The sequence below is a fragment of the Pan troglodytes genome, chromosome 15 (genome assembly GCF_028858775.2).
Source record: "Pan troglodytes isolate AG18354 chromosome 15, NHGRI_mPanTro3-v2.0_pri, whole genome shotgun sequence".
Lineage (NCBI taxonomy): Eukaryota > Metazoa > Chordata > Mammalia > Primates > Hominidae > Pan > Pan troglodytes.
The window spans coordinates 75,413,891-75,425,840 of NC_072413.2; the positions used below are offsets into that span (position 1 = coordinate 75,413,891).

The 11,950-nt window shown below is 46.0% G+C and overlaps 1 protein-coding gene across 2 annotated transcripts; it reads left to right on the forward strand.

Annotated features, from left to right (window-relative positions):
* On the forward strand, positions 1 to 11,555 carry AHSA1 (activator of HSP90 ATPase activity 1). Of its 2 annotated transcripts, none has more exons than XM_063793815.1 (9): positions 1 to 95; positions 1,726 to 1,916; positions 4,255 to 4,337; positions 4,737 to 4,854; positions 6,691 to 6,779; positions 7,632 to 7,760; positions 10,167 to 10,268; positions 10,541 to 10,592; positions 11,160 to 11,555. In XM_063793815.1, exons 4-9 carry the CDS (start codon positions 4,788 to 4,790, stop codon positions 11,330 to 11,332), a joined length of 612 nt encoding a protein of 203 aa, XP_063649885.1. In that variant the 5' UTR covers positions 1 to 95; positions 1,726 to 1,916; positions 4,255 to 4,337; positions 4,737 to 4,787; the 3' UTR covers positions 11,333 to 11,555. The 2 variants fall into 2 exon arrangements, with proteins under 2 accessions (XP_063649885.1, XP_001165345.3); XM_001165345.8 differs by lacking the exon at positions 1 to 95 and adding an exon at positions 242 to 382.
* The last annotated feature ends 395 nt before the right edge of the window (positions 11,556 to 11,950 follow it).

Below are 11,950 nucleotides of genomic sequence, written 5' to 3' on the forward strand. Positions count from 1 at the left end.
GTGAGGAATGGTTGTATGAGCAGTTGGGTTTCGGGACGCTTTTTGGGGAGAACCCGAGGGAGTCTGAAGGATCTCTAAATCAGGCGGAACCCACGGTGCGGCGAGTTGGGACGGAAGTAACCGGTGGGAGTGGGGAGGAGCCGGAAGTTAAGGAGGGGAGGGGGTGGAGGGAAAAGCAAGCCAGGAGGTGCTTGCGGCCGCTTCTAGTAGTTTCCAGGCGCTGCCGGGCGGCTGGCACTAAGCGGTCCTGAGGCTGTGGCTACGGCTGCTCCGGAGCTGGTGGCGCCGCGATAGGAGAGCCGATGGCCAAGTGGGGTGAGGGAGACCCACGCTGGATCGTGGAGGAGCGGGCGGACGCCACCAACGTCAACAACTGGCACTGGTGAGGGCCAGCAAAGCAGGCCGGCCTTGGGAGACCTGCGGCCGGGCCAGGGTTTCAGGGTTCCTAGAACCTCGGTCCGGACAGAGCCGGGGCTGAGGTAGCCCTGTCCGGAGATGGGGGTGGGTCCTTCCTGTGGCAGGGGTCCGTAGCCCCAGGCCTCTCCACTCCGCGGTCACCTTCTCAGTGTTTGAGGGGAGGGAGATGGACTTGGAGGGCTGCGCCCCAGAGGAGGGTTGTCAGAGAGACTAGGAGATAACGCCCTGGCTGCTGCATCCAGCCCGAGCAGGGAGGTGCTTACTACACGTGGCCAGAGGAGTCACTGAGACTGGAACCTCCTTTGATTGTGTTGGGAGATAGCTGTGAAAGGCCTAAGGCCAGGGGTCTGTAATTCCTATTTTGCGGCCTGCGGTAAAATTAAAAGTCATTCATAGGGGACCGCTGCAGCGGTCCCGCGGGAGATTGAGAACGTGTTGTGCAGGTGCTCAGAGCTCAGATAGCTGCGGCCTCTCACCCGGAACTATCAGGTCGGGTGTGTTGGAACTCCAGGTTGCCGAGCAGCCGTGGTTTTATAACCTGACCGTTCTTAAAATAACTGCCCTGCTTCATGAAATCTTCCCAAAGTAATGTTTCCTTATTTTTGAATTCCACTGAACTTTGTTCATAATGTTTGTATTGTACCGTTACTTTGTTGCAGCCTTTTTTGCTGTTGTTTTCTCTAATAGTTAATAAGTAGGAAGGCAGATAGTGATGTTTCTTTTCCATATCTCACTTTGTATTGTCTCTTCTTAACATGCAGAGTACTTGACCTAATTTTTGTTGTTTGTTTTGAAGCCCTGGACTTAACGTTTTTCTGGCCATCTAGGGGGCAGTGAATGTGTAGGAAGTTTATAATACAAGTGCGAATCTGATAGGTCAGAACACTGTGCCAGTGAGGTCAGGGTTATTGGTTTAATCCTTTCTGGGCCTTTTAGCTAAGTACTATTCTTTCATGGTCCAGTCTGTGTTCCTGATCTCAGCAATATGTGCAGTTTTCCACTTGGTCAAATGGGGGCGCCATGTTAAAGTATCGAGTATTCCCCCGCACCATCATGCCGAGAAAGGAGAGCATAATTTTCCACTGAGTTTATACCATTTTCTACAGCAGCTGTCTTTGTTGACAGTGTGCAACCCCTTGTCTTCCTAAAAAAAGAATGACATGTTTGTGGACATACTGGAGTGGGACTGGGAGTTTTTGTGTTCTTTTCAAACTATTTGTCAGGCCTCCTTTAACCTCGTATTCTCTTGCATAGAGCAGCGTATCCTCCGTTTGACTGCTGGTTCATAGCTCTGTTTCTGCTTTGCAGGACGGAGAGAGATGCTTCAAATTGGTCCACGGATAAGCTGAAAACACTGTTCCTGGCAGTGCAGGTTCAAAATGAAGAAGGCAAGTGTGAGGTGACGGAAGTGAGTAAGCTTGATGGAGAGGCATCCATTAACAATCGCAAAGGGAAACTTATCTTCTTTTATGAATGGAGCGTCAAACTAAACTGGACAGGTAAGTCTAAGCTGGGCTGTCAGAGAGATTAACTGTGTTTTGTTTAACCTGTTAAGTAGCTGGAGAGAACAGTTTTGAGGAGTTACAGACCTTGAAGGGAGAAGGCAGATGTTGCTGCTTTGGAGTCCTATGTTAAAGCAGTATCGAGTCCTGGAATTTCTTTGCCATTGTGGGATGCTAAATGGATTTCCTGTGTCTGGGTCTCATAAGTCCCATCCATGAAGTGGCCGGGCCACTGCATCTTTGGACCTTCTACGATGATATTTCTTCAGACTAGCTACATGTATCTTGTGAGTGATTTAAAAGGAGGAAGGAGAGGATTTTTTTGGTCTTGATCTTTGTGCACTGTCTTCAGTGTGAATCTTAACAGATTAAACCACTGCGCTAATGAAGCTTGTGTGTGACAGTAATTTGGGGCTGTTTTATCTGTCTTCTAGTTTTATGTCCCTTGTGTATGACATTAGGAAAAAATTGAGGTCATGCGTATGACCGTTTTGGACAGTCCTGACTGTCGGGAGCCTGAATGTAAAAAGGCACTAAAGCTAAGGGAGTATGAGATAGCTACTGTCTGTGTATGGGGCAAAGCATGAAATTTGTGCTTTGATAAACATTTCCGAAGTGAATAGTCATATCATAAAGAAGGGTGAAAGTAGATCTATCTGTCCATGATTTTTGTTAATTTGTTTTTAAAGTACACTTGAAGCATAGTAGTATGGAAGGAATCTTCGGTGTCATCTTGCTCAGACCTCCTTTTTTTTTTTTTAGACAGAGTTTTGCTCGTCACCCAGGGTGGAGTGCAGTGGCGCGATCTTGGCTCACTGCAACCTCCACTTCCCGGGTTTAACCAGTTCTCCTGCCTCAGCCTCCCAAGTAGGATTACAGGTGCCCGCCACCACGCCCGGCTAATTTTGTATTTTTATTAGAGACGGGTTTCACCATGTTGGCCAGGCTGGTCTTGAACTGTGTCTGGCCGACACTTTTTTTTTTTAATATAGGGACTAAAAATTGGTAGCATAGTTTTGTGCACATTAAATGGTAAGAAATAGATAAATATAGGCCGGGCGTGGTGGCTAACGCCTGTAATCCCAGCACTTTGGGAGGCCAAGGTGGGCGGATCACGAGGTCAGGAGATCAAGACCATCCTGGCTGACACAGTGAAACCCCGTCTCTACTAAAAATACAAAAAATTAGCCGGGCGTGGTGGCATGTGCCTGTAGTCCCAGCTACTCAGGAGGCTGAGGCAGGAGAATCACTTGAACCCAGGAGGCGGAGGTTGCAATGAGCTGGGATCGCACCGTTGCACTCCAGCCTGGGCAACAGAGTGAGACTCCATCTCAAAAAAAATAAAAAATAGGTGAATACTACAATAAATATGGTGCTTTACCATGAAAAAGACCTGAAGTTTATTTGTGAAAGTGGGCATCAAAGCCAGGCGCGGCGGCTCACGCCTGTAATCTCAGCACTTTGGGAGATTGAGGCAGGTGGATCACGAGGTCAGGAATTGGAGACACACCTGGCCAACATGGTGAAACCCCATCTCTACTAAAAAACACAAAAATTAGCCGTGCGTAGTGGCACACACCTGTAATCCCAGCTACTTGGGAGGCTGAGGCAGAAGAATTGCTTGAACCTGGGAGGTGGAGGTTGCAATGAGCCAAGATCATGCCACTGCACTCCAGCCTGAGCGACAGAGCAAGACTCTGTCTTGGGGGCGGAAAAAAGTGGGCATCAGAAGGGTTGCAGCTTGAGGACTACTATGGAATGGTAGAAGGAGAGTCATCCACAATCAGAAGGAACATTACACTAGTTGAGGATGGGTATGGCTCACAACACACGCTGTAAACTGAGGTCATTGGCAGATAGGTGTTTGAGATGTGTGTGTTTTATGTATCCTTTGTAGCTGGGTGAGGCTTTCCGTATTCACCTAGTGTTTCTCATGGATGGAGTCACATATAAGCAAACATGAACTTCTCATTATAATCAAATTGTTCCCTAATATTTCAGTTGCACTGAAATAAATTGATATTTTCAAAACAAGTATTCTAGCAGAACTACTGGCTTTTGACCCAAGTTCTCATGGTATAACTCATGCTAGTACCAAATCTATAGCTCTTTGTCCCACATTGTAATAACATAGTTGGTTTCCAGTAACCTGGTGAGGAAAGACATTTCTTTTGGAGGTGCGGGTGTTGATTGCATCTGGCATGTGGCATTCTCAGAATAAAGAGGATCAGTTCAGCCATCCAAAAGCAGCAGAAGTGAGGTAGCAGTTAGGACCCTGGAGCAGAGACCTTTCCTGCCAAGGAGTGGACTAATGACATTGCATTGGTTTTGACAGGTACTTCTAAGTCAGGAGTACAGTACAAAGGACATGTGGAGATCCCCAATTTGTCTGATGAAAACAGCGTGGATGAAGTGGAGGTTTGTGCTTCATAACTCCTAATCCGAGTCCTCTATATCCTCTTATTCTCAGATGAGAAAAGTGACCTGTCATTCAGGATTCATAGCCCAGGCTTGGTCCAAGCATTCAGAACCCTAGCCTGCAGATAATTTTCTAGGCATATGGTGCCATTGGAAACTTCTAGAGCAATTTGCACTTCTTTAATTTCTTCACTTTAGCTAGTGACATGGGTTCTAACTAACATTAGCCACTTGACAGAGAGGACTCAAGAAGGAACACTAATGGGGATTGTACGAATACCACAGTACTCATGCATTTCCTTTGGAAATGTCAGCAGTTACCTGATTGCTCAGCCCCCACATTCCATAATGAGGGTGCCCCTCAAGTTATTTACCACCTACTTCTCATCTTTCACCCAGATTAGTGTGAGCCTTGCCAAAGATGAGCCTGACACAAATCTCGTGGCCTTAATGAAGGAAGAAGGGGTGAAACTTCTAAGAGAAGCAATGGGAATTTACATCAGCACCCTCAAAACAGGTATCCCTTGAGTAGTTCTGTATGCCTTAAGGAGGTAGTTTCCACCTGTTAGACTCTGATTAAGGGCCTGGACAGTCCTTTCTTTGGCAAATGGGTAAAGATTTGGGGGGAGGGGGCTTATTTCATCTTAAAGTCAGTCCATAAGCTCAGAGTAAGGGAAAGATCTGGAGCTGTGTTGTCTAATATTGATGGTTGAGCATTTTAGATGTGGCTAGACCAAACTGAGATGTGCTGTGAGGGCCCGGCGCAGTGGCTCACACTTGTAATCCCAGCACTGTTGGAGGCTGAGGTGGGCTGATTGCCTGAGCTCAGGAATTTGAGACCAGCCTGGGCAACATGGCGAAACCCTGTCTCTACAAAAAATACAAAAATTAGCTGGATGCGGTGGCCCGTGCCTGTAATCCCAGCTACTCGGGAGGCTGAGGTGGGAGAGTGGCTTGAGCCCAGGAGGCAGGGAGGTTGCACTGAGCTGAGATCATGCCACTGCACTCCAGCCTGGATGACCAAAAAACACAAGAGATGTGCTGTGAGTATAAATTACACTACGGGCTGGGTGCAGTGGCTCACGCCTATAATCCCAGCCCTTTGGGAAGCCGAGGTGGGCGGATCACCTGAGGTCGGGAGTTCGAGATCAGCCTGACCAATAGAGAAACCCCATCTCTACTAAAAATACAAAATTAGCCGGGCATGGTGGTGCATGCCTGTAATCCCAGCTACTCAAGAGGCTGAGGCAGGAGAATTGCTTGAACCCAGGAGGTGAAGGTTGCGGTGAGCCAAGAACGCGCCATTGCACTCCAGCCTGGGTGACAGAGGGAGACTCCATCTCAAAAAAACAAAAAAAAACAAAAAACTGTATTTGAGGCTCACATTATATTTCTAATGGACAGCGCTAATCTAAAGACTTGGCATCTCTGGACTCATTACTTGAATACAGTCTGGACTATCTTTGATATGCACTCTCCAGGGATATTTAGATGCTTAGAATAGAAGTCAGCTCAGCTTTCCCCTGGGATTCCATTTCTGCCAGTGTATTCTGATCTTGGTGTTGGAATATGTATAATAACCATCAAAGAAGGTGATGGAAGGTGATAGATACCTTTTTGGGGAGGACCAGTGCCATAACTAGTTGTGGCTTTTCTGCAGAGGTAAGGCAGAGTGGAGGAAAGGCACTAACCATGCATCCATAGGTGCTGGGTAGATTACCCACTCTTGAAGTCATCAAAGTGCCACGGCGTTCACGCCATCCTTCCATAGTAGACCTCACATGCACTTAATATGTTATAATGTTTCCAGTTGAGTCAGGAGGATAAGCTTTTAAAAATAATCCCAGTGGCCAGGTGCAGTGGCTCACACCTGTAATCCCAGCACTTTGGGAGGCCGAGGCTAGTAGATCACAAGGTCAGGAGATCGAGACCATCCTGGCCAACATGATGAAACCCCGTCTCTACTAAAAATACAAAAATTAGCTGGGCATGGTGGTGCGTGCCTATAATCCGAGCTACTCAGGAGGCTGAGGCAGGAGAATAGCTTGAACCAGGGAGTCAGAGGTTGCAGTGAGTTGGAGTGCAGGCTGCACTCCAGCCTGGCAACAGAGCAAGACTCCGTCTCAAAAAAAAAAAAAAAAATGATAATCCCAGTGAACATACTATATTCTATAGCATATACCCAGATACCAGTCTGGCATAGGCCAAAAGTAAAGATGTAAAAATAGCCTCTTCCTTTTCTGGTCATAACCTCATTCTGTGGTAGGATGGCTGTGTTTGTCAAGCTGTAATGAAACTCCAGATCTCAGCTACTAAGAAGTAACTTCCATGAGCTGGAATTTTATCTTTTCAGAGTTCACCCAGGGCATGATCTTACCTACAATGAATGGAGAGTCAGTAGACCCAGTGGGGCAGCCAGCACTGAAAACTGAGGAGCGCAAGGTAAATGGTTTTCCTGGGGTGGGAGACTGTCTGCAAAGGAACTTGAGAGACCGCCTTCTTAATTCCACATATCAGCTCTCTGTGTCCCTAACCTCTAAGCCAGACCAACTTGTGATCTGCTCATGGTGCTTTTTCAGAGCGCCTGCAATATGCATTCATTCACCCATCTTTAACCTGGTTTTAATTCATGTATTGCAGACCCTTAGAGCAAGTAGGAGCTATCAGACAGTTAAAAGTCTGACTCTTGATTGCATTTAGCACCAGTCAGGAGGTTATGAACAAAGGATGGACTTCACCTATATAAGTCTTCAGTCTAATTGGTGTGTTGATATTTCATACTTTGATATTAGAGGTCCCATCAAGAAATGGAGTTACATCCGTGTCTTCACCCAATCTCCCCAATTTTCAGGGTGAGCAAGTACTTTATCTAGAGATGGAAGTTTGTGGTTCAAGCTCAGCACTTGCTTTAGAGCCCTGTTGCTCTTTTGTCAGCATAGTGAAGTGGATACTCTGGAAGTGGGGAGAAAACCGCTTCCAGCTATTTAAACATAGAAATTGTTTGAGAATTACACTGAGCTCTTCAAAAATATCTCAATGATTTGATTTGTTATTTGACTATCAGGGTCTTCCTTGTAGAGTGGTTATTTTTACTGGGAATTGAGGAGGTTTCCAGAATCATTACCCTCATGACTGAAACACCTACACACTCAAATTCCCTTCAAAGCCCTTGGAATAATTACCCTTGGAGGTGAACATTTTTATGAGAATGAATGGTACAACTGTCTCTGAAGCCACGTTGATTGAGGTTGTATCATTACTCTGTATTGATCATTTTCACTGCCACCTTCACAGGCTAAGCCTGCTCCTTCAAAAACCCAGGCCAGACCTGTTGGAGTCAAAATCCCCACTTGTAAGATCACTCTTAAGGAAACCTTCCTGACGTCACCAGAGGAGCTCTATAGAGTGTTTACCACCCAAGAGGTAAGTCAGTCTTGTCCTTCAGGCCTCATGCCATCTGCCCTTCTAGGTGACTTGAGTTGGGGGCATATCCCTTCAGCAGTGTACAGAAGAGGTACTCACAAACTCACAACTGGAGCCATGAGGCCTTCATCAAAGTGAATTTTTCCCTCCCTCTATTCTCTTTTTTTTTTTTTGAGACGGAGTCTCGCTCTGTCACCTGCCCAGGCTGGAGTGCAGTGGCACGATCTCAGCTCACTGCAACCTCTGCCTCCCAGGTTAAAGCAGTTCTCCTGCCTCAGCGTCCTTAACAGCTGGTACTATAGGCACACGCCATCACGCCTAGCTAATTTTTATGTTTTTTAGTAGAGATGGGGTTTCACCATATTTTTTAGTAGAGATGGGCTGGTCTGAAACTCCTGACCTCAAGTGATCTGCCTGCCTCAGCCTCCCAAAGTGCTGGGATTACAGGTGCAAACTACTGTGCTCGGCCATATTTATTTATTTTAAAAACAAAAGACCTGGTCTTGCTATGTTGCCCAGACTAACCTTGAACTTCTGGGCTCAAGCGATCCTCCTTCCTCAGCCTCCTGAGTAGCTGGGACTACAGGTGCACACTACCGTGCCTGTTCTAGTTTTGGGTCATATAAGTAGAAACCACTGAGTGAATCTTACTAGAAAAGTGAATGGCCATTCTTGGTTACTCTGTAGCACAGAAGAATTCCTGCCTTCTTTGTGTTGCACAGCTGACTTGTGCCATTCTGCTGCTATAGTGTGGAGTTGAGAAACATGACTGTATTCAGCTTTATTATCTGATAGTAAAGGCGGTTAGGATACGTGGAAGTTCCCACATACTCTGGGACAAAATTTCAAGATCTTATTTTTTAAACAAAAATGTAAATACAGCCATAAATTAAGAGGTACCATGTAGTATATGGGTGTTAGTATGTCTGTGCACCTGCACCCAAAATACTCTTGTGATAAGTTCTCTCCCCCTTAGAAAACCAAGAACTGGAGAAGCAATTAAATGGACTGGGTTTTCTAGAAATTTAAAAAGATGTGTATAAACAAAATTATACTGTACTTCAGAAAGTTGTCTTAGTTGACTCCAGAGATGTGTTATGACCTGGCTATGCCAAAGACTGCCTTTGATGGCTAACTTGGTTCTACTTGGTGCCTGCTGTCTTGAAGGACTTAGCAGCATAGCTGTGGTCTTCATATGAATTGAATTTAGCACTTCAACACAGACTTCAGTTGAATCTCTGCTTCCAAACTAGCTAAAGTTTTCAGAGTTTTAAAATACTTTTGTATGGGAGGATTCCTAACATTTTTAACCTTCTGTTTATTTTTAATTTTGTACCATGTATTCGTATTACCTACTTTAAAAAATAGTAAAGTCTTTTTAAAAGTAAAAGCGGCACTGTTGGGTAATCGAACACAGCAAAATGATACTGATTTGATATATATGGAGTAGGCCAGGCACAGTGGCTCACATCTCTAATCCCAGCACTTTGAGGGGCTGAGGCGGGTGAATTACTTGAGCCCAGGAGTTTGAGACCAGCCTGGCCAACATGGTGAAGCCCTGTCTCTACAAAAAATACAAAAATTAGCCAGGTATGGTGGTATGCGCCTGTAGTCCCAGCTCCTCAGGAGGCTGAGGTGGGAGGATCACCTAAGCTTAGGAGGTCGGGGCTGCAGTGAGCCATGATCATGCCACTGCACTTCGGCCTGGGCAACAGAGTGAGACCTATCTCAAAAAAAATAAAAGGGCTGGGTGCGGTGGCTCACGCCTGTTATCCCAGCACTTTGGGAGGCCAAGGTGGGTGGATCACGAGGTCAGGAGTTCAAGACCAGCCTGGCCAAGATGGTGAAACCCCATCTCTACTAAAAAATACAAAAAGTTAGCCAGGCATGGTGGCATGCGCCTGTAATCCCAGCTACTCCAGAGGCTGAAGCAGAGAATTGCTTAAAACCTGGACGGGCGGAGGTTGCAGTGAGCCGAGATCGCGTCACTGCACTCCAGCCTGGGCAACAAAGTGAGACTCCGTCTCAATAAATAAAAAAATAAAATAAAATAAAAGATGGAATAGATCTATTTTGGGACATGTTCTCAGAAATGATAATAGAAGTCTCAAACATTTACTTGAGAATTTTCTTTCATAAGCTCATTCTTATATCTTTCTGAACCATATACAATTTCAAATAAATAAAAGTAAATGGGTCCAAAGTAATGGCATCATCAGATCAGAAAGAATTCCCGAAGTCAAGTCCTGGCTGGTATTAAAACAGAATAGAGGGACACCCTGGACCCGCCTGTGGGGCAGACTGGTGGAAATGAGAGTTGAGGCATGCAGCCTTCAGCTGGCATTTGTCCTTGGGTCCCACTGAAAGCCATGTATCTTCTGCCTCTTTTTTTTTTTTTCCCTGCAGCTGGTGCAGGCCTTTACCCATGCTCCTGCAACATTAGAAGCAGACAGAGGTGGAAAGTTCCACATGGTAGATGGCAACGTCTCTGGGGAATTTACTGATCTGGTGAGTACCTGCCGGCCCTAGACTCAGGTTGTTGCCTCTGGTCAGATGAGTGACATTTCTCTTTTTCTCAACTCTATAGGTAAAATGTAAGGCTTTAATCTCTTTGTTAATCAAACATTTTGTTTTTCAAAAAAAGGCTGTGATTTGAACTCTCTTGCAAGTAATATAATTGCACAGATGGTAGACTCCGTATGAAGGGCAGAAGACTGATCCTAGCTAGGATTGGGTACATTGTAGTATATAATATAGACTGAGCTGTTTGATTATTTTAGGTCCCTGAGAAACATATTGTGATGAAGTGGAGGTTTAAATCTTGGCCAGAGGGTAAGTAAACATATTTATTGCCATTACCCCCAGAACTTTTTCTCTTTGCTGTAATTTTTTTTTTTTTTTTGGAAACAGGGTCTCACTGTCACCCAGGCTAGAGTGCAGTGGCATAATCACAGCAAACTGCAGCCTTAACCTCCCAGACCCAAACGATCCTCCTGCTTCAGCTTCCCAAGTAGCTGAGACTACGTGTGCCACCATGCCAGCTTTTTTTTTTTTTTTTTTTTTTTTTACTTTTTTACTTTTTTTGTAGAGATGGGGTCCTACTACGTTGTCCAGGCTAGTCTCGAACTCCTGGGCTCAAGTGATCCTCCTGCCTCAGCCTCCCAAAGTGCTGGGATTACAGGTGCATGCCACCATGCCCACGTAATTTTAGTAGAGATTGAGTTTCACCATGTTAGCCAGGCTGGTCTGGAACTCCTGACCTCTGGTGATCCGCCCACCTCAGCCTGCCAAAGTGCTGGGATTACAGGTGTGAGCCACCACGACCAACCAGGTTGCCCCAGTCTTAAACTCAGATGGAAACCCTAGATATGAAACCTCCGTCCCCTCTGCCTTTCCCAGGACACTTTGCCACCATCACCTTGACCTTCGTCGACAAGAACGGAGAGACTGAGCTGTGCATGGAAGGTCGAGGCATCCCTGCTCCTGAGGAAGAGCGGACGCGACAGGGCTGGCAGCGGTACTACTTTGAGGGCATTAAACAGACCTTTGGCTATGGCGCACGCTTATTTTAGGGCCAGCGGCAGGGGACTCCAGCCTGCTGGACACTTCAGTCCAGCTCTCTCCTGACTGGGGCTTGCAACTCACAGGATTGCATCGTCCCAGCTGCTAACTTGGGGCCGGGGCCCCTCCCCTCCACATATACCTTGGGTTTGTGCATGTTTTCTGCTGGGTGGGTTCAGAGGGCAATTTCTCTTTTATGTGTACATATGCTAAATAAACATAATTTAAAAAACATGTGTGTCTGGAACCTATGTTGATTGAGTGGCTGGTATTGAGATCTCCCTTGAAGGTTTTGAATTCAAAAAAGAAGGACAGGGTGGACAGCCTTGTCTCTATTCTGGGTAAGTGTAGGTAATTAAGAGGCACAGAGCCTGCTTCTCACTACCAGGCATTCCTGAGCTAGTCTTTCTTACTAGTAAATAGTTTCTGCCTTTTTACCCATAAAAGTAGGGGAGGGTTGGTACTTGGGTAGGGAGTGCTAACACTATGCCTCTACTGCCAGTGCAGCTGACTTCTCACTTTGCACTGCCCATGGCCTCTTACCCTCTTGCAAAGGTAAGTGATCACCAGATGCTGGTTTGGGATATGGGAAGGTGGGAGATTCCTAACTTGTGGCAGCTTCTGTTACA